Source organism: Pseudorca crassidens, chromosome 9 (genome assembly GCF_039906515.1).
Source record: "Pseudorca crassidens isolate mPseCra1 chromosome 9, mPseCra1.hap1, whole genome shotgun sequence".
Classification (NCBI taxonomy): domain Eukaryota; kingdom Metazoa; phylum Chordata; class Mammalia; order Artiodactyla; family Delphinidae; genus Pseudorca; species Pseudorca crassidens.
In genome coordinates this window covers 9,944,700-9,965,125 of record NC_090304.1, presented here as the reverse complement: position 1 = coordinate 9,965,125, position 20,426 = coordinate 9,944,700, and the positions used below count along the sequence as shown (strand labels likewise).

General features: G+C 63.5%; 1 protein-coding gene across 7 annotated transcripts in view; it reads left to right on the top strand.

Annotated features, from left to right (window-relative positions):
* MYRF (myelin regulatory factor) overlaps positions 1-20,426 on the top strand; it is a 33,634-nt gene that overhangs the window by 10,459 nt on the left and 2,749 nt on the right. The window contains exons 2-26 of one of the 7 annotated variants that reach the window (XM_067748779.1): positions 1,875-1,962; positions 2,126-2,389; positions 4,801-4,862; positions 5,758-6,016; positions 7,086-7,336; positions 7,431-7,554; positions 9,208-9,403; positions 11,136-11,212; positions 11,396-11,506; positions 11,902-11,992; positions 12,347-12,547; positions 12,796-12,907; positions 13,398-13,507; positions 14,188-14,348; positions 14,421-14,493; positions 14,769-14,857; positions 15,149-15,217; positions 15,652-15,732; positions 15,888-15,973; positions 16,083-16,262; positions 16,518-16,769; positions 18,083-18,188; positions 18,434-18,508; positions 18,878-18,983; positions 20,327-20,401. In XM_067748779.1, coding sequence (XP_067604880.1) covers positions 1,875-1,962; positions 2,126-2,389; positions 4,801-4,862; positions 5,758-6,016; positions 7,086-7,336; positions 7,431-7,554; positions 9,208-9,403; positions 11,136-11,212; positions 11,396-11,506; positions 11,902-11,992; positions 12,347-12,547; positions 12,796-12,907; positions 13,398-13,507; positions 14,188-14,348; positions 14,421-14,493; positions 14,769-14,857; positions 15,149-15,217; positions 15,652-15,732; positions 15,888-15,973; positions 16,083-16,262; positions 16,518-16,769; positions 18,083-18,188; positions 18,434-18,508; positions 18,878-18,983; positions 20,327-20,401 — 3,299 coding nt within the window. Of the gene's footprint in view, positions 1-1,874; positions 1,963-2,125; positions 2,390-4,800; positions 4,863-5,757; positions 6,017-7,085; positions 7,337-7,430; positions 7,555-9,207; positions 9,404-11,135; positions 11,213-11,395; positions 11,507-11,901; positions 11,993-12,346; positions 12,548-12,795; positions 12,908-13,397; positions 13,508-14,187; positions 14,349-14,420; positions 14,494-14,768; positions 14,858-15,148; positions 15,218-15,651; positions 15,733-15,884; positions 15,974-16,082; positions 16,263-16,517; positions 16,770-18,082; positions 18,189-18,433; positions 18,509-18,877; positions 20,276-20,326; positions 20,402-20,426 lie in introns of those variants that run through there. The other 6 variants (XM_067748777.1, XM_067748782.1, XM_067748776.1 and 3 more) reach the window with 6 other exon arrangements.

The window sequence follows — 20,426 nt, the reverse complement described above, 5'->3', positions numbered from 1 at the left end:
CTCCTTGCTGGGTTGCCTTGGGCAAGAGGCTTGACTTCTCTGAACAAAGGGGATGATGCTAATAACAGACACCAAGTCTGCAGGGGCGATTGGGAGGTGAACCTGTAAAGCACTTAGGATGGTGCTGGGGCCTGGCAGGCACTCAGTCAGTGTGAGCCACTGTCATCGTCATCGTGATAGGTTGGGAGAATTATGTCACAGTGCACAGGAAGAGCCTGCAGGATGCCTTACATGTAATAAACTCCTGTGATTATTAACGTACTTGGCTCTGAAAGTGTCTGGCACACAGCAGGCGCTCAGTAAATGGGACCTTTGGTTAACAGGGAAGGACGGGGTGGGGGTCCTGGAACCTCGGCATGCAGCCTGGTCATTCCCAGCTCGAGAAGCTCCCCTTGCCCTGGGCGGCCATTGGCGGTGCTTGGTGGGTGTCCCTTGTTCCTGGCCGGGTGAGTCCAGTGTGGGGGCCAGCAGGAGGGCCTGTCCCAGGCAGCGCGTGACTCCTAGGAGGGCTTAGCCACTCATTAATCACCTAAGCGGGGCTCAGCATTCTTGAAATGCCGGCCAGGGCCAGGGAGGGGCCTGGGCTGGGGGTTCCTGGGGACCCCAGGGCTCTGGGGAGTGGGGACAGCCACTGTTTGCTGAGCACCCACTGTGTTCCGGGCACTTCATATACCTTAACTTGTTTCATCCTCAGAAGAACGCTGTAAAGTGTTAGCTGTTCACGTCCCCATTTTACTGAGGCGACTGAGGCTCAGAGAGGGTATGTGACCTGCCCAAGGTCACACAGCAGGGAGTAGGTGAGCTAGGATTTATTACTGGACCTGAGCTCTGTTCCCAGGGTTCACCAGGGGAGGGGGCATGAGGCACAGACCCCAGACTCAAGGCCTAGGGGCCTATGGGAGGGGTGCCTCCTGCCTCAGTGGGGCCGGCCAGCCCAGGTCAGCAGTGTGGGTGGGGCCGTCCTCCATTATCAGAGTTGACGCATCTCCCACGTCAGCCCCCTTATCACCCAGCACTCCAGCTCCCCCTGCAAGGTGACCCCAGGAGGGGAAAGGCCAGCGCCTCCCCCTCTCCTTCACTGCTGATGCCCAAGAGCACTGGGCTGCCTTTTCTGTGAATCCCTCCCGTTGGTGGGGCTGGGGCTAGCGGGGAGGGCCCAGGAGAGGTCAGGCAGAGGAGCAGCGCTCAGGCCACCATCGTTCCCCGCCGAACCTCTCTGGGGCTGTTTCCTCCTCTGGGCTCAGCCCTCGATGTGGGGGTGATGGGCACACGCAGTGAGGGTGGGCTGGGCACTCCTGACTCCGACCCCTGCTCCCTCGCCACCTGCAGCTGGGGCCCGGGGTTCAGGAGTCTCCCCCAGCCCCATGGGCCCCCCAGGATGTGTGGTCCAGCCCCGCCAGGCCTCCTGGTCCCGGCTGCCCGCAGCTGGGCCATCTGGAACCGCCTCCCGGAGGACAGGGCAGGACAGAGTCAGTGAGTCTGGGTCTGAGTCAGTGAGGGGGCTGGTATCCGCTGCGCACCTGGGTAAATAAAGCGCCTCGTTTGCTCCTCACAGCACCCCGCAAGATGGGGACACGGTTACCCCATTTTATAGAAAAGACGAAGGGACTTGCTCATGTCACGAAGCTGGAAAGGAGAATGGAGGGGCAGGAAGCGGCCGGTCTGTCCAGACCTGCACTCTGGGCCCCGCCCCTCCTTGCAGAGTCCAGCTGGCCTTGTGGACTGAGGGCAGCACCATCAATACCTCCTGGAGGGCTGGCAGGTGGGGGGTGATGAGGGACTCCCCCTCCACGTGGATGCACAGATGGGGAGGGCCCAGCCTGCGGAGAGTTGGTGGGCTGGGCCGATCTCTCACGTCCACCCCTCCCCCACAGGCCACGACATCAACGGCGCCCTGGAGCCCTCCAACATAGACACCAGCATCCTGGAGGAGTACATCAGCAAGGAGGACGCCTCTGACCTGTGAGCGGCCCCCGCGGCACCCCAGCCCCTTTGGCCTCCACCTGGGAGGGGTGACGGGGCCCCGCCTCTGAGAGCTGCTCCTTTCCCAGCCACTGAGCCCACTGCAGCGTCCGGGAGGGGCGGGGGTGCCGGGCTGGCGCTGAGCTTCCACCCTTCTCCGCAGCTGCTTCCCTGACATCTCTGCTCCAGCCAGTGCGGCCTCCTACCCCCACGGGCAGCCAGCGATCCCCGGCTCCAGCGGGGTCCACCACCTGAGCCCCCCCGGGGGCGGAGCCTCCCCGGGTCGCCATGGCCCCCTCCCACCCCCGAACTACAGCGCCCCGCTCAACTGCAACAACAACAACGGCATGGGTGCTGCTCCCAAGCCCTTCCTGGGGGGCTCTGGGCCCCCCATCAAGGCAGAGCCCAAGGCTCCCTATGCCCCCGGGTGAGTGAGGGCAGTGGGGGTGGGGTAAGATGCAGAGACCCAGGCCCAGGCGGCCCGTGGGACCAGTGACTGGGGGCCTGGGAGGTGCCGGCCGAGGCTGGGCAGTGGGCATCGGGCTGCCCTGTGGGTAGGTAAGGTGGCTGGGGGACCAGGGCCAGGCTGAGGAGGTGCTCACGGCTTTGTGCTGAGGCAGTGGACAGCCACGGAGGGTTCTGAGCAGGGGAGTGATGAGGGCTGACCTAAGTGCTAGAAAGATCTCCATCCCCGAGAGCTGTGTGGAGAGTGGCGGGGAGGGAGTGGGACTGGAGGCAGGACTGTTTACGTTCAGGGGAGCACCTCTACGTGCATGCAGGCACCCAGGGCACCCAAACCCCTCCCTGCACCAGGCCTACCCAGTCGCTCGTGCATTTATAGCTGCTGTTTCCCGCGGCCTCAGGGAGTTGGCCGTTGGTGCAGGTGTTGGGACCCTACCCAAACCGGCCCCCGATGTGCTCCCTGGCTCCTCTCCAAGGAGTCCACGTCAGCACCTGACCCAAGGGCTCAGCCCGGGCCCGGCTGTGACCCAGGGTTCCAGGTGGCCACCAGCCCAGCCAGACTGCAGGGCAGTCCACAGGCACATGCTCGTGGGGAGAGGCGGGGAGCGTGGGTCTGCTCGGCTCTGCAGAGGGGCTCGGAGAAAGTTCTGGGTTCCCGGGCTCAGGCAGGGGGCAGGTGACCCCATCTCTAGGTGGAAGGATGACAGGGTGCTGGGAGCACAACGCCGGCCAGGCAGCCTGGCTCCGTCTCCAGCTCCACCACTTCCGGCCTTCTGGGTGCTAACCCATAACCTCGGCACCCCGGCTGTGAAGGGAGCCCCGAATGCTTCCGCCCCTGCGTGACTGTGGAAGTCAGGGGAGGAAACCCAGAGGAAGTACTGGGGGGACAGTGGCTGTGTCTTGACTTACAGGGGGAGGGCCGTGGAGGGGAGCTGGGGTGCCAGCCAGGGGTGAGCCATTGCTGCAGGGCAGCTGGCCGCTTGAGGCGCAGAGGCTGTCCCTAAGCCACAGGCCCCGAAGGGCAGGGAGGGAAGGGAACTGACACATCATAAGCACCTGCTGGGTGCCCGCTGCTGTTCTCCATGCCTCTGCGAGAGCCCCTCGACTGTCCCCAGTTACCAGCTCCTGGGGGACCCCAAAACCAGCCAGCCTGCGAGTAAAGCCCCACCCCGCTCACGGCAGGATTCGGATGGCAGACTGGGGCCATTTCCTAGAGAGAGAAAGTGCTTGTCCAGAACCACTCAGACACGCTGTGGCCTCCGGGCCGCTCCAGGGCCACTGCCCCCACCCATGCCAGGCCCTGTTCTAGGTGGTAAACGAGGCAGGCACATCCCTCCTATAGTGGCTCCTGCGGTCTAGTGGGGGAGGGAGTGACTAATCAATAAATCAGCAAATCGAGGACTCGTGCACCGTGAGGAGTTACGAGGAAGAACACGAGGTTCTGTGGATGTGGCACATTTGATAGGGGCCGGAGGGTGAGAAAGACCTTTACTCAAGGCCGCTGTCAGGGCAGCGCAGGGAGTGGGGGCAGATGGTGGACCCGGAGCTGGAGAGGCCCCGGTCGGCCCGCTGGGCGCAGCAAGGACCGAGTCCCCATCACCTTTTCCTGTCATCTTCACACGGCCTGCAGGGTTTGGGTGAGCGGTGGCTTGTCCAGGGGAGCTGGGGGACCCTGCAAGCAGCCCAGGGCTGTGTCCACAAGAGCTGGGCCGCCTCAGAAGCTGCCTGGGCATGACGGTGGGCAGCCTTTCCAGATGTGGGGACCAGGGTGGCCAAAGAGTCAGCTCCCTCAGAGAGTGGCCGCAGCCGCCCCCCTGGGCGGACTCAGGGCTCACGCAGGACGTGTTGACCTCTCAGAGTTGAGTTTGTTCTTTTGCCCGAACCACTGATAAAACAAAACCTGCAAGAAAAAAATAAGTGCAGGCCTGGCGAGCTGGCTCCTTGCCCAGCCTACACCTGCCTGTGGCAGGGCAGCCCCCCCGGTGACCCACTGAAGTTTCCCAGGCCCGGCCCCTAGAGTCTCCAGGAAGTGGGACTTCTGTGGGTGCAGGAAGGAAAGAGCTGGCCTGGCCCTTCGGGCTGCAGAGGGAGTCCTTGAATCCCTGTGCCATCGTCAGGGACACAGGTGACACGCTCCCAAGTGCCCTGTAGGTCTGAGGGGATGCTGGGCCAGAGCCCAAGGCCTCCACCCACAACTGGGCCCTGCCAGGCACCCCAAGGTAGCTGGTACAGAGAAATGCCCATAACGGGGGCTGCGAAGAAACCTCGAAGCCTCCAGCCCCTGGGTCTCCGGGACCCTGCCCCGCAGAAGAGCTGCCCGGCTGGAAGGCAGGGGCTCGGCTGCCCCCCCAACCACCCTTTCCTCTTGCTTCCCAGCACGCTGCCAGACTCCCCCCCAGACTCTGGCTCCGAGGCCTACTCCCCCCAGCAGGTGAATGGTGAGTCCAGCGGGCACCGCCCTCCCCCTCTGGGGTTTGGGCAAGTGGCTGGGGCGGCCTTATCGGGAGGGAGGGGGCCAGCGGCCGCCCAGCAGGCCCAGATTATCGCTGGTCAAATACTCCGCGGCGCTGGCTGTTGTTCCCCATGGGTGGGTGGGGAGCCTGGCCCTGCCTCTGAGCAAGTGTCCCTGCCGGGGATGCCACCCGCCTGCCCGCCGGCGCCATCATGGACGCGCCCTTCGGCGGTAAGTGGACGGCTGGGGGCGGCTGGGTGCAGCCTGGACACAGGCCTGGCTGCTGCCGGGCCCACCTCCCCTTGGGAGGTGCTCAGGGGTGCAGTGGCCCCCAGGTGGCCAAGAGCAGAGGGATCACGGGCAGCCGTCTCCCCACAGCCCAGAGAGGGGTCAAGAGTTCTGTTTATCTTACCAAAAACATCTCTGGAATGCCTCCTGGGGAACAAAGGGAGCTGGGGCCTCCCCCCTCAGGCTGGGGGGCTGGCCCCTGGGACCCGCCGGAGGGAGGAGGGCCCCCCGCAGGACAGCGCTGGGGGTCCCGGAGACTCCTTCCTGAGGCTCAGAGAAGGAGCAGGCCTGAGAGGGGCTGGGGGAGAACCTGGGGATGAGGGACCTCCCCAGGGAGCCGGGCCAGGCCCGGCGGCCCAGGGGAAGGAGCTGGCTCGGATGGGGTGAAAGGCTGCCCACCCCCTGGGCAGGGTCTGGCTTCCCCGCCGGGGCCTGTAGTGGCCAGCCTCTAGACTGCCCAGCCTCCTCCCACGTGGGGTCGGCAGGAGGGCAGCCCCCAGGCTGGGTTCAGGAGGGGGCGGGAATCAGGAGACCCCGCCCCGGGGAGAGCTGGTGCCGGGAAACCTAATGGCCACCCCGCATCTCTCCCACAGACCCCCATCTCCTGCGCACCCTAACCCCTGAGAGCCTGTGCCACGTGGGGGTGCCCTCCCGCCCGGAGCACCCCCCACCGCCGCCCCCGCCGCCTCCGCCTCACTACCCCGTCCTGCAGCGGGATCTGTACATGAAGGCTGAGCCTCCAATGCCCCCCTACGCTGCCATGGGGCAGGGGCTGGTGCCCACCGATCTCCACCATACCCAGCAGTCCCAGATGCTGCACCAGCTGCTGCAGCAACACGGAGCCGGAGCCGAGTAAGAGTTGGGCAGCCTCCCCCAGGGTGGGGGGCGTGGGCGGCGTGGGCGGGGAGATGGGCTGGTGGGGGCAGGGAGGGGGGATACTCAGGGCAGCAGCAGGTAGGATAGAGATGGAGGTAGGGGCGGGGATGAATGAACCCAGGAAGGACCAAGGCTCTGACCCCAGAGATGGGGGTCAGTGTCATGTATATGTATGTACGAGCAGTGCATCGGGCACTTACGGCCAAGGCCAAGTGCTCACAAGTACCTTATTTGCGGGCATGGCCACCCCTGTTGCCCAGATAGGTAAACTGAGGCTTGAGGGGTGGGATGCTTGCCCTACGGAGCTAGGAGGGAGCTGAGCCAGTACTTGAACCTGGGACTGTGCTCTTACCCAGACACCAGTGACTTTCCAGTCACCATGGAGTCCTCGGGTTTCTGAGGAGGTTCCAGGCGGAGACCCAAGCTTCCTGCTCTGACTCCAACCCGTAAAATTGTCTTTTTTATCTGTTTTGCACATTGAGATTTCGTGAAAGATTTCATTCAAGGAAAGATTCCACTGGCAAAGCTTTTTGTAAACCAGAAGGGGAAGGGGTGCTGTGTAGCCCCCAAATCGTCAGCCCCCTTCCCAGGAAACGCTCTTTCCCAGCCTTTGTGGCCCAGGCCCTCTGTGGCTTGTTTCTAACTATGGAGGCTGCTCTCCAAAGAGCCGTCGCTATAAAGAGTGACACTGAGAATGACACTACAGGGAAGGGACAGACTCGTTCATTCCACGAACGATTCTGAGCGCTTTGTGTGCCGGGCCAGTTGCTGGGCGTGATGGGAACACACAGACAAGTCAGGTGTGGGTCTTGCCCTCCTGGATTCCACAGTCTTGGGGGTAGGGTGGAGGGACAGAAAGAGAATGATAACACAGACTGATGGGGGAGCACTTCGGAGGTAAAGGCGTGGGCTTCGTGCAGGAGGTATCCCCTGGGCTGGGCGTATCCTGCTGAAACAGGGTGAAGAGGGGAGCGGGGGTACTGCCCAGTGGGAGGGGGCTCGGGGAGGGCCAGCCCCCCATGGTGCACACCTGTGTCCCCCCCAGGCTCCCCACACACCCCTCCAAGAAGAGGAAGCACTCCGAATCACCCCCCAACACCCTCAATGCCCAGATGCTGAATGGAATGATCAAACAGGAGCCCGGGACCGTGACATCCCTGCCACCGCACCCAGCTCGAGCCCCATCCCCACCCTGGCCTCCCCAGGGCCCGCTCTCACCCGGCCCTGGCTCCTTGCCCCTCAGCATCGCCCGGGTCCAGACGCCACCTTGGCACCCCCCAGGTGCACCCTCACCAGGTACATGGCTGGCCTGCTCAAGCTTTCAAGGTGGGGGGGTGGGGGGGGGGCCGGGGCCCAGAGCCCGTGGCCCATGGCCGTTCTCTCTCTCCAGGTCTCCTTCAGGACAATGATAGCCTCAGTGGCTCCTACCTGGACCCCAACTACCAGTCCATCAAGTGGCAACCACATCAGCAGAACAAGTGGGCGACACTGTACGATGCAAACTACAAAGAGCTGTGAGTGACCTGTGCTCCCCCTAACCCCTCCTGGCCTCGCCGTCCTAGAGCAGGGCTGGGGAGCACACCGGCCACGAGATGGTCCCGTTTCACAGAAGAGCAGACAGGCTCAGGGAAGCGCTAGGACTGGCGCTCAGGGTTCCTGACTCCGGAGCCAGCCCGAGGCCTCCTGAAGAAGCTGGTGTCCGCCAGGGAGGGGCCGGTGGGTGGAGGGGTGTTTTCTGGCCCCCCTTCCCCTCCCCCACTCCTCCTTCTGCATTCCAGGAAGGTAGCCGGAAGCAGAGCGTCAGCAAGGCCCTTCCAGCAGCCCCCTCCCTGGAGGGGAGGGATGAGTGGGTGGGGGAGGACTGGGTCAGAGGCTGGCCGGGCATTCCTCGCTCTCCTTCAGCACCCACCCATGTGGATTCAGCTTCCTGGGACCTGGCCAGGAGCACTCCGGGACCAGTCCCCTCACTCCCACGGAAGGCCAGTGAGGGATGAGAGCATGGCTCACCATCAGCTCATTTGGACATTGCCAGGCCTGGGCAGGGTGTCTGGGACTTGGCCCTCTCGCAGCTAGACCAGCCTCCTGGAGTTGGGTGTCCCAGGCTATGCCGGGTTGTTAGCCACAAGCCCTCAGGGCTGGGGCAGGGGGCGTCCAGCTGAGGTAGTGGTGAAAGGGTCCCTTGAGGCCCTGTCTGGGTGGCTGGGGCAGGTCTTTGGCTGTTCAGCCCTATGGCCTGGTGAGGAGCTCCCATTCCTACTACTATACTTCTTGGGCCAGCCCTGCCACCCCAGGTCCCAAGGCCAGGAAGTTGGCAGCTGAGGCCCCCAGTGTGGCCCAGGCACTTCCTGGGTGTTCCCCTGGGTCAGGCAGGTGGGTGGAGCCCAGGGAGGGAGAAGTAGTGAGCTCCGGGCCTTCCCCTGGTTGTTAGCCAGGCCCAAAGGCCTCTCCCCACAAGTTTGGAAACATTGTCCCTGCCCAGCTTCCTCCAGGCGGGCCCTGGGCATCCGGGGCACTGCTTGTGCCTGGGGACCTGGGTGAGGGCGGGCCAACAATCACCCCCTTTCAGTCCACCTGGAGGTCCCCCAAAGGGTCCAGACTTGGAACACCTTGCCAGCAACAGATGTGTAAACTGAGACTGAGGCCAGGCTGCCCAGAGTGCCCCCTCCCCAACCGGGCAGATGGTGGAGTCAGAATGAGGACGTTTGGGGGCTTGAGCAAGCTGGTGGGCAGGGGCTGGGCCAGCGCAGAGCCGGCGCCTGGTTCCACCGTTTCCATGGCAACCAGCTGTCAGGCGCAGTGAGGCTCCACAGACGCATCCCCTCTCACCCCGGCTCCCGTGAGGGAGGGGGCTTCGGGCAGCGTTTTGGGAAGAAGCCAAGTGTGGTGAGGGGCCGTCAGGCCCCCTCCTCAGGAGTTCCCTCCCGTCCAAGTGTCTTGCTCAACCTGCCCCCATCACCAGGGTGGGGTGGTCCCAGGCACGTAGTGGGAAGAGTATGGGCTGAGGCGCTGGCAGACCTGAGCTCCAATCCTCCTGGGGACTCAGTTTCCATCTCTGAGAAGTGGGGGCACCACGTGGGAAGTTGCGTTGGAACGCAGGCATGTGGGTGGGACGGGCAGGGCAAGCCCGGTGTGCGGGGCCTCGGGTGACTGCCCCCACCTGTCCCCAGGCCCATGCTCACCTACCGCGTGGACGCCGACAAGGGTTTCAACTTTTCGGTGGGCGACGACGCCTTCGTCTGCCAGAAGAAGAACCACTTCCAGGTGACGGTGTACATCGGCCTGCTGGGCGAGCCCAAGTACGTCAAGACGCCCGACGGCCTCAAGCCCCTCGACTGCTTCTACCTGAAGCTGCACGGAGTGAAGGCAGGTCTGGGGCTCGGCCAGGAGGGCAGGGCAGGAGGGCAGGGGGGCAGGCATGCTGGGGGAGCCCAAGTACGTCAAGATGCCCGAAGGCCTCAAGCCCCTCAACTGCTTCTACCTGAAGCTGCACGGAGTGAAGGCAGGTCTGGGGCTCGGCCAGGAGGGCAGGGCAGGAGGGCAGGGGGGCAGGCATGCTGGGGGAGCCCAAGTACGTCAAGACGCCCGAAGGCCTCAAGCCCCTCGACTGCTTCTACCTGAAGCTGCACGGCGTGAAGGCAGGTCTGGGGCTCGGCCAGGAGGGCAGGGCAGGAGGGCAGGGGGGCAGGCATGCTGGGGGAGCCCAAGTACGTCAAGACGCCCGAAGGCCTCAAGCCCCTCGACTGCTTCTACCTGAAGCTGCACGGAGTGAAGGCAGGTCTGGGGCTCAGCAAGGAGGGCAGGGCAGCAGGGCAGGCAGGCTGGGGGGAGTCGAAAGAGCCCAAGGCCAGGTGAGTGTGTCCTGAGGAAACCCCTCGTGGCTAAGTCCAGGCCCCCCTTTCCGCCTGTCCTCCCATGCCTGCCCCTTAAGCGTTAGGCCCCTCAGCCCTTTTCTCAGGTACGCTTCCCGTTTCCTTCTCTACCCCGTGATCCCAAGCCGGCGCCGCCCCGCCAAGACCCCTCTTCTGACCCCGCTGTCAGCCGTCTCAGTGCCACACCCCCAAATGAACTCCCTGGGAACTTGCCCCTCTCCCGGGCCCCCTCTCTGGGAACGGGGCTCCAGGGCCCTGGTTACCTGAGCCATGAATCCGGGGCCCACTTGCCCACCCCTCACCATGCACCAGGCCCTCCTGTCGCCCAGAACTCCCCTCTGCCTGGTCCCCTCCTCCTTCCCCCACCTCCACCTCCTTGTCTGACCTGTCCTCAGCAGCTTCCTCTGTGGCTCCTGCCTGAGATCTTTCCCATTCTGCCTTCCAAGGCCTCCGGGACCCCATCTCCCTCACCCCAGCAAAGCCCTGACTGCTAGGCTGGGCCTGCAGAGGGCTTTGGGACCCCAGCCTCACCCGTTCCCGCCATTCGCTGTGCCCAGTCGCAGCCCCGCCTCCCCCAGGCAGCTCCCTTTCTCGGGGACGCCCGCTGAACACCACTCCATCCCTCCTCTGCCTGCTCACCGCCGCTGTTCCTTGACCTTCACCGTTCACACTGCTGCGTCCTCGGGGACACCTGCCCTGAGGCCCATCTTGACTTGAGGTCCCTCCCCTGCGATCCCCCGGCACCGCCACAGTGGTGGTTGATTTTGAGCCCGTGAGCTCCCAGGGGGGTCGGCCGGGTGCGACTCCTTCAGTGTCATGATTGAGCAGCGCAGCCAGCGCCCGTGGAGGGGTTGAGGGGAAGTGGGTGTGGGACGGGGTCTGGGAAATGTTGGGTGGCGAGTGAGCGGGTGGCTGTGGAGGCCGGTTCGGGGTGTGTGCTCAGGGCTGGGATAGGTGTGCGGACGGGAGTGGGGGCCGATGAGGGTGAGTGTGTGTGTGCACGCTCATGCGTGTGCACATAGGTGGGGGAGTGGCGTGGGTGTGGGGCTGTGGGATGTGTGGCGTGTAGGAGAAGGCACCAGCGTTTGTGGGCTGAGGGGAGGGCAGGGCCTCGGTTTCCTCACGAGCCCCAGCTGGGCCAGGCCTGGGCCGAGAGGCCGAAGGAGGGCGGAACCAGGTGGGGAACCTGGGCCCTGAGGTGCCTTTGGCCTCTGCCCCTCCCCCAGCTGGAGGCCCTCAACCAGTCCATCAACATCGAGCAGTCGCAGTCGGACCGAAGCAAGCGGCCCTTCAACCCTGTCACGTGAGTGCCTGGCCCGTGGCGGGTGGTCCCCAGGAGGGCTCACCCTGGCAGGAGCTGAGGGGAGTGCGGGAGTGCACCCACAGTGTGCACCTCCTACACACTCCTGACCCCAGTGCCCCACTGCGGCCTGGCTCTCCGCAGCCCCCTTCCCTGCGCCCTGAGTACCCTGCCCCTCCTCTGCAGGGTCAGCCTGCCCCCCGAGCAGGTCACGAAGGTGACTGTGGGGAGGCTGCACTTCAGCGAGACCACCGCCAACAACATGCGCAAGAAGGGCAAGCCCAACCCTGACCAGAGGTGAGCAGGCTGTGCCCCTGCCCTGGAGCCGCTCCATTTCTGAGGACGAGGGGCGGGAGGGTGCCACCCCACATAGCATGCCAGGCACAGAGTCCCACAGACTCACCCATTTCACAAAAAAGGGACCTGGGATTCAGAGCCCTTCCTTAATGACTTACAGATGGGAGAGCAGAAGCCTGGTTCCTAGCTGGTGGGCCCTGGGGAATTTCCGCCCCCTAGTGGAGACTCAGGTTCCTCCTCTGTAAGACGGGGTGTTCATGCCCTCTTCCTGGCTGGTGGGAGCCTGGGCGAGATGACCGAGTGGGCACTGTACATCTGACCCAGGAAGGCTGGCGGGGGGTGGGGAGGCAGTGGGGCAGACCCCTGGGTGCCTCTAAGACCCCTGTGTGTCCCAGGTACTTCATGCTGGTGGTGGCCCTCCAGGCCCACGCACAGAACCAGAACTACACGCTGGCCGCCCAGATCTCAGAACGCATCATCGTGCGGGTGAGGGCCACCTCCCCGCAGAGGGCTGAGAGTCCTCCCCAGACTTGGGGACTCCCCAAGACCCAGGAGAGATACAGGGGTCCTCAGGAGTCAGGAGCTGGAATGCTGACCCTGCTGGGCACTCGCTGTGTGGCCTTGGGCAAGGCTCCCACCCTGTCCGGGTCACAATAAAGTGTGGAGGTGGCCAGGACCTGGACCTGGTTGCCACAATGGGAGGGACAGTTTAAGCCGCCCCTCATGGTGGGGTGAGGAGGTCTGGCTGGAGCTGGAGAGGTGGCTGCGGGGTTTCCCCCTTTCCCAGGGCGCTGCAGGTTCCCCATCCCCCAGGACTGATCCAACCCCAACTCCTGCTAGGCCTCCAATCCGGGCCAGTTTGAGAGTGACAGCGACGTGCTGTGGCAGCGGGCGCAGGTGCCCGACACCGTCTTCCACCATGGCCGTGTGGGCATCAACACAGACCGGCCCGATGAGGCGCTGGTGGTGCACGGCAACGTCAAGGTCATGGGCTCGCTCATGCACCCCTCGGATCTGCGGGCCAAGGAGCACTTGCAGGAGGTGGGGGCGGGGCTGGGGGCGGGGACAACTGAGCGGGAGGAACTGGTGCCCGGGGTTGCCCGCGGGGGGCGGGTTTGCTTTGTGGGCGGGGCTCTGTAGGGGGCGGGGCTGCAAAGGAAGGAGCTGGGGGAGGCTGGCCCTGGATCTCTGGATCCCGCGACCCTAGTAGCAGGGTCTCCCCTCCACACTGCTGCCTCCGGACGGGCCCAGGACGGGAGGCTTTCAGTTCGGCCCTGGCTCCCGCGCAGGTGGACACCACCGAGCAGCTGAAGAGGATTTCGCGCATGCGACTGGTCCACTACAGATACAAGCCAGAGTTTGCCGCCACTGCTGGCATCGAGGCCGCGGCGCCAGAAACGGGTAAGGATTCACGTGCGCAGGCTGGGATCTGGTAACCCCGACCCTGTCCCTGTCCTCTGGAAACCCTACTCCCGGGAACCCCTTCCCATGACTCCTGGAAACCTGCCCCCCGGGAATCCCGGCCCTCCGGAAGACCTGCCCTTCGGGCCGGACCCCTTGCCCTTTGACACTGGAAGCCTGGGACTTGTGGCCTCGGGATCCTCACTCCTCTGTTCCCTAGATGAATCTTGCCTTTATTCTCCTGGATCCCTGCTCCCTTTCCCCTGGAGTCCTTACTCCCTGGAATATGCCCCTATCCCTAGCCCAGGGAACCCCACACCTTGATCCCTGGAACTGCGACCCTGTGCCTCGGAGCCCCCTGCTCCAGGGCTCCCTGGATCCCAAATCTCTAGCCCCCAGAATTTCACCCTCACCGATCCCTGCCCCTGCTTACATTACGGTGCTGTGGGCAGTCCTCCCCGCAACACACACTTGGCTTGCCCCTCCCCAGGTGTCATCGCTCAGGAGGTGAAGGAGATCCTGCCTGAGGCCGTGAAGGACACTGGAGACGTGGTCTTTGCCAATGGGAAAACCATAGAGAACTTCCTGGTGGTGAACAAGGTCTGTGGAGGAGGAACTGAAGGGAGCCCAAGGGGCAGAGGGGTGGACCCGCTGGAGGGCGTTCACGCCCTCCGTAGAGACCGGGGAGACTGAAGTGCAGAGAACAGGAGCATTCCCCCTGCCCCCCAGTCTTCTCTCATGCTGCTTCCAGAGCCCCCTCCCCACCCCACTGGGAGAGGTGGAGGTGGGAGGTGGGGACTCTGCCAGTCTGCGGCTGTGCGATCAAGAGCAAGAGGAACGTTCTGAGGGTCATCTTCCTCCCCTGCAAAAGGAGGGAAACGACACTTACCGCTAAGAAGTTCTAATGTGGTTATGGCAAAGTTTAAACGTGGGGTTTGTCGTGAGGATAATGTTTGTAACCTTCCTGGCGTGAGGATGGGCACCATGTGATGTGTTTTGGCCTCTGCTGAAGTCTTGAGACGTTGTGTTCATCAGATGGGGAGATGGAGGGTGGGAGCCTCTGAGAGACAGCGGGTTCTGACCGTGGGTGGGGAAAGGTGCAGAGGGGGGATGCTGTTCGGACGCAGGCACAGGGAGCCGAGGGAGCTGAGGCTGGACGAGAGGCAAGGCTGGCCTGGGGAGGGAGCCTTTGAGTGCCCTCCTCAGGCACCCCAGTGGGCCCACAGCCTGGGGCTCCCAGGGGCTGACTGTGCCCTCGACTCTGGCCGTTGCTGCGGCAGGAGCGCATCTTCATGGAGAACGTGGGTGCTGTGAAGGAGCTGTGCAAGCTGACGGACAACCTGGAGACGCGCATTGATGAGCTGGAGCGCTGGAGCCACAAGCTGGCCAAGCTGCGGCGCCTCGACAGCCTCAAGTCCACCGGCAGCTCGGGCGCCTTCAGGTGGGGGCTCGGGGCCGGGGAGGGCAAGACCCCCTTCCCAGAGGCACCTCTGACCCTGCCCTCTTGCTGCAGCCACGCAGGGAGCCAGTTCAGCCGGGCGGGCAGCGTCCCCCACAAGAAGAGGCCCCCCAAGGTGGCCAGCAAGGTGAGGGTGGGCAGGGATGGGGGCCAGGGACTGGGGCCTCCCCATCCTCGTGGCCTCCCTTTCCAGCTGGCGCCTCTCCAGGCTCACTGACTCCAGGCGCTTCCCCTCCCCTCCCCTCGCTTCTGGATCCTCTAGCCCTCCCAGCCCCTGGTTTCTCCTTCCTCTCCCTCTGCCCCCCAAGGGGATGAGTACCCCACCTCCAGCAGAGCCCACCGTGGGTCAGACCATGGGCTCCCTAAGTCTGGGCCTTTTCCCCCTTTCTTCTTGGTCTTCAGTCATCGTCTGTGGTCCCAGACCAGGCCTGCATCAGCCAGCGCTTCCTGCAGGGAACCATCATCGCCCTGGTGGTGGTCATGGCCTTCAGGTGACTTGTCCCCCAGACTTTGGGGGCGGCTGGCCAGGGATGTCGGGCTGCCCACGGGCCCAGTCCTGGGGGCAGAGGAGGGCGGGGCCTGGGAGATGAAGTGGCTGAGGTCTCGGGGAAGGAAGGGGGGCTGCCTCGTTCTGTCTCCTCCCCTTGGGACTGGGGAGACCCGCGTACAGGCATCACTTGGGAGTCCAGCCCCTGGGAGCAAAAACCACAGGCCCCGCCCTGGAGAGAGGGCGCCGGGTGGTGGCTCCAGCTCTAACAGTGGCCCCTTCCTGTGGCTCCCAGCGTGGTGTCCATGTCTACACTGTATGTGCTGAGCCTGCGCACCGAGGAGGACCTGGTGGAAACTGATGGGTATGTCCCTGGAGGCCTGGCTGCGGGGGCCATCGCCAGGCCGGGCGGGGCTTTGGTGAGCAGCCCAGGGTCGGAGGAGCCCTGGAGGCTGTCTCCTCTAAAGGGGGTTCCACCTCAGGCTCTTAGCCCGCCAGGAGTTTGTGGGGGTGGGTGGGAAGGCCTCTCTGGAAGGGGGGCAGCTGCTTCGCAGTCGTACTGAAGCCGATGTTTCTCCCTGGCCTACTCAGTGCTCCTCCAGGTGGCTGGGCCTCTGAGTGGCAGGGGGCATCTGAGCGGCCCAGGTTAGAACAGGGGGTAGGGGAAGGAGAGCCAGGGTGGGGCCTTGGGCTCTTCTGCCCACTGTCACCCTCAGTCCTTGGGCCATCTCTGACCGTGTCTTCTCTTTCTCTCCTCCCCTGTGCCTGCCCCCTCTTTTCCTCTCTGCCGCCCCTTAGCTCTTTTGCCGTGTCCACTTCCTGTCTTCTGGCCCTGCTCCGGCCCCAGCACCCTGGGGGGAGTGAGGCCATGTGCCCATGGTACGTGTCTGGACCAAGCCCTCTCCCGCCTGCCTCTGCCTCCTTTCTGCCTTCCTTGTCCACCTCCTCGCGCCCCTCCCGCTGCTCTGGGACTCCCAGGCCTCCTGCTCAGGCTCTCCCAGCCCCTCTGAGCTCAGCCCACCCTTCCCCAGCAGGTCCAGCCAGAGCTTTGGGACCACTCAGCTCCGACAGTCCCCTGTGACCACTGGGCGGCCGGGCTCACAGCCCTCTCTGCTGCTGGGTGCGTGTGGGGCGTGGCTTTGGAGGGGTGGGATGGGGAGCGGTGGCTGTGTTCTGGGTCGGGGGCTCTGCTGCCCCACTCCAGCTCATACAGCCTCTGGCTTCCTCAGTTACCACTGGCCTGACCAGCTCGGCCCCAGCTCCAGCCCTCCGCACCTTGGACCTGTGCTCCAGCCGCCCCTGCCCAGTCGTCTGCTGCTCCTCGCCCAGCCCCAGCCCCACCCCTGCCCCTAGCTTTAATCCTGGCCGTGGTCTCAGCCCCAGTCCCGGCCCCTCCACCAACCGCTCAGGTATGGCTCGCTTGGGGCCAGGTTTTGGGTTGGAGGGGTTTTTACAGGAGGCCTAAGAAAGGCCCCAGAGACTCATTGGTGGGAGGGTCTGGTCTCCTGGAGCCCAGAATGAGGCTCTGGAGAAAGACTGGGGGTTCCCCCTGAGGAGACCAGGAGATAGAAGGGAGCCACCCAGAGTCCAGTTGGGCCCTCAAGACAGCTGGGCAGGAGGCAGCCCGTGCCTGCCTCTCAGCCTGTGCCTGGTTCTCTCCACAGGCCCCAGCCAGATGGCCCTGCTGCCAGCCACCAACATCAGAGCCAAGTCCTGGGGCCTGTCAGCCAACGGCATTGGCTACTTCAAGCATCCAAAGAACTCGGACCCTGTGGCCAGCCCTGCGGTCCCCTTTCCTGGAGGCCAGGGCAAAGCCAAGAACAGCCCAAGCCTTGGTCTCCATGTCCGGGGCCGCCGAGGGGCCCCTCAGCTTGGCCTGAGCTCTGCTCAGCCCACCCAGGCCTGGAGCCAGCCAGGTACCTGCCCTACCCCTTCCCCCGCTCAGCCCAACCTGGCAAGGCTCACTGGCCAGGGCCCATTTCAGCCCATCACCAGAATACCTGGGTGCAGAATTGTCAGTCGACAGACATTTGCTGAGCATTACTAAGTCCCAGGAGTCAGGCCAGGCTGATTATATAGCGTTATATCCATCGCATCATTTAATCTTCACAACAGTCCTGCGAGAAAGGAATCGTCCCCATTGTTCAGATGAGGAAATGGAAACTTGGGTGAAGTGACTTGCCCAGGGTAATACAGCCTGTTAGCGGCAGGGGTGGAATTTGATCCCAAGTCCACGTGGCTCCTTTTATGTCACCACGCCAGGGCAAGAAGGTTACTGTTCAGAATCCCCCCAGTTTTCCAAACCTCATACCTTTGGTTTTAACAAAGCTAGAGAACCCTTTGTTTTCAAACCGGGTTTCTCTGAAGTATCCCCAGGGCTGCCTTGGAGGTTGAAGGGGAGGCCGAGAACCTTCCTGGCTTCAACCAGGCACCTCTGCTCTAGGTACTGGGCTTCCTCATCAACTTCCATTTGATGGGTTTTGTGGCTTAAAGAGAGAAAAAAAAAAAAAAAGCTTAGAAACTGGTTTGCCGAGATTGAAGTTCAGAGTGATGGGGAAACCCCACGGGGTAGATGCTTACCAGGCAGCCGTTTCCTGGGCCCCTTCTCTGTGACTGGCTCCGTACAGGGCACCGGGGGTGATGGAGATGGATGTGTCCTGCCCCCAGGGGCTCACAGACACGAAAACAGCAGTGTGGTGAGGCTCTGAGGGGACACACAGGCAGCTTGGCGACTGGGGAGGGCACAGAATCCGGACTGAGGTGCGGAGATGATTGGGGAGGCTTTCCTGGAGGAGGCGACATTGAAAGCTGAGTCTTCGAAGGACAGTGGGGCCCTGATTTGTGTGTGTGAATACTGCCGCCATGGCTGATTTCAAGCTACCAACTTGACGTCACTGTACCCCGAGTTGGGAAGAGATTTGTGCAGTCAGGGACAGGGGCCTGAAGAGCGGGCTCCTGTACGCCCCATGCAGGGGATATGGAAGACCCATCCCTACTTGTGGGTGTCCTGGGTCCGTCAGGGAGGCACACCTCAGGTTCATGGGAACTGTGTAGTCCTAGGGCTGCTGGGGAAGATGGTGGCGTGACCCCAGCCGTTGTGGGAGTCTGGAAAGAATAACCTGAAATTTATTCCTGCTGAGGTGTGAATGACTGATTCGAGTCTCGGGCAAGGACAGGTTTGGCTGCTTCTCATTTGTGTTCTGTCTTCTCACGCTCCTTCCTGCACCAGTGGCCTCTCTCCTTGCAGACCCAGTGCCGTCCCTGACCTCCATCCAGGTGCTGGAGAATTCGATGCCCATCACGTCCCAGTACTGCTCCTCAGAGGATGCCTGCAGGTGGGCTTGGCTACCTCCCTTCCCCCACCCCCGCCCCAGGACAGGTTCCCTCTGGTAACATGAGCCCAGGCGGTCCAGGTGTTCAGATCTTGCTCCCCTCAGGGAGGAACTTTCCCCTCAAGGTGGGGCAGCCCCTTTCTAGGCCCCTGAAGGGCTCCACTGTAGACTGGGGGCTGAGGAGTTGCTGGGAGTGGGGGGGTGCAGGGCAGGGTGGCCTTGTTGAGGAGCCAGCTTTGCCCTTTCAGGCCTGGAAATGTCACCTACCACATCCCCATCAGCAGCAGCACGCCGCTGCACCTCCGCCTGACCCTGCAGATGAAGTGAGTGCCGCCGTGGGGGATGGGGACCCAGTGGTCCCAGGCAGCCGGGGGAGGGGCTGAGGAGGGGTGCTAGCTTTATTGCCTGCTCCATGCTTCACTGGCTGTGTGACCTGGCAACCTCCGGGCATCGGTTCCTCATCTGGGAGATGCGCTGCTGCCTCCCAGGGGCCGTGAAGGCTGTGTGGGTCAGTGGATGGAAAAGGGTTTGTAGCCGTCTAGAGCCTTGACGGCTACGCATCATTTTCAGGCTGTGAGGATTCAGTGCCCTGTCTCACCGGGGTGAGGGAGGTAGAGTGGAGGGCTGGCTGGGAGCGGGCTGGGCTGGAGGAGCTCGGAACCCCACTTCCCTGCTAACTGGGTCTTTCCCAGCTCCTCGGCCCCCGTGTCCGTGGCGCTGTGCAGCCTGATGTCAAAGGAGGAGCCGTGTGAGGAGGGGGGCTTTCCACAGAACCTCCATGCCCACCAGGACACCCAGGTAGGAGACTGGGAAGCTGTGGGCCAGCCAGGCCGGAGCTTCCTCCGCGCCGGCACATCTGGGCTCCCAAGCGGGAGAGGAGAGGGAGCTGGAGTCAAGAGTGCAGGCATCTCCACGGAGGACATTTTGGGGCCTGGGCCTCTGTGTCGCAGGGAGCGGGGCATGCGTGCACTGCTCACCACTGAGTGTCTTCCGGCCCTGTGCCTGCCCTGACGAAGGCCTGGGGAGGAAAACAGTTCCATAAGGCCTAACCTGGGGTGAGCGCAATGGTGGAGACGGGGAGGGCGTGTGGAGGGCGTCCTGGGAGCCCGTGGCAGGGAGAGCTGACCTTGTGTGGCCTCAGGGTCAGGCCAGCTGCCCCCAAGTCATGTTTGATTAAGATGAGACCTGAAGAGCAATACGGGATCAGCTGGGGAAAGGAAAGGGGACAGCGTCCCAGGAGTAGGGGAACAGCGGGTGCAGAGGCCTGGCGGCCAGGGAGAGCATGGCGCGCTGGCAGAGCTGGAAACGTGGCGAGGGCTGTGCGCCCGGGGAGATGGGAAGGAGGCTGGACCTGAAGCTTGGGCGGGGGCAGTGGCATTGTTCCATCTGTGACTTTGGAAGATCTCTTGGGCTGTGTGGAGGGGGCTGCCTCCTGGTCTGGGAACCTGTCACCGTCGGGCTCCTCCCTGGCCATGTGACCCGAAGTTGTGACTCTCAACACAAGTTAAGGGAATTTCTTCTCACCCACTCGTGTGTTCATTCAACAAATAGCTGTTGGGGCCTCCTCTGTCCCAGGCCCTGTGCTGGGCCCAGCTGAGGGGAGACAGAGGTAGGGAAGAAACAGGCCTTGCCTTCCAAGAATGCACTCTCTAGCCGGGGAGAAAAGGGGTGCAGAAAGTAGCTTGAGTAGAGGATGGAGTGGGTGAGAGCCCTGAAGAGGCTCAGGCCCTGGGCGGGGAGGGCTGGAATCCCAGCTCTGCCCAGCCTCGGTGTTTAGGCAGGTGACTCAGCACTGTCCCCGTCTGTAAGCGGCACCGCCTCAGTGGGTTGCAGTGCGGATGGGGTGAGCGAAATACCTGGATGTGCCCGGAGCACAGTGGTGAGAGGGAAGGCAGTAAGAGAGCAGCGGCTGTGGGCCCCCGGCTGCCTGGCACGGAGTACACACAGACGGTGGGCGCTGTTGCTCCCCGAAGTAGAAAGTGCACCCTGCGATCTCTCTTCAGATCTCTGCTTCTCCACTTTGTAAACCATGCCACAGAGCCAGGGCTGCGACGGCCATGGCGGGGGATGCCAGTTGGGGTGGGACAGGGGGTGGGGGGCTGCGCAGCTGTCCTGACCCCTCTGCCCCCCTCTTTCCCCAGGGCACCTCCCACCAGTGGCCAGTAACCATCCTGTCCTTCCGCAGATTCACCTATCACTTCCGGGTGGCACTGCTGGTGAGCACCTGCGCCGTCTGCCCCC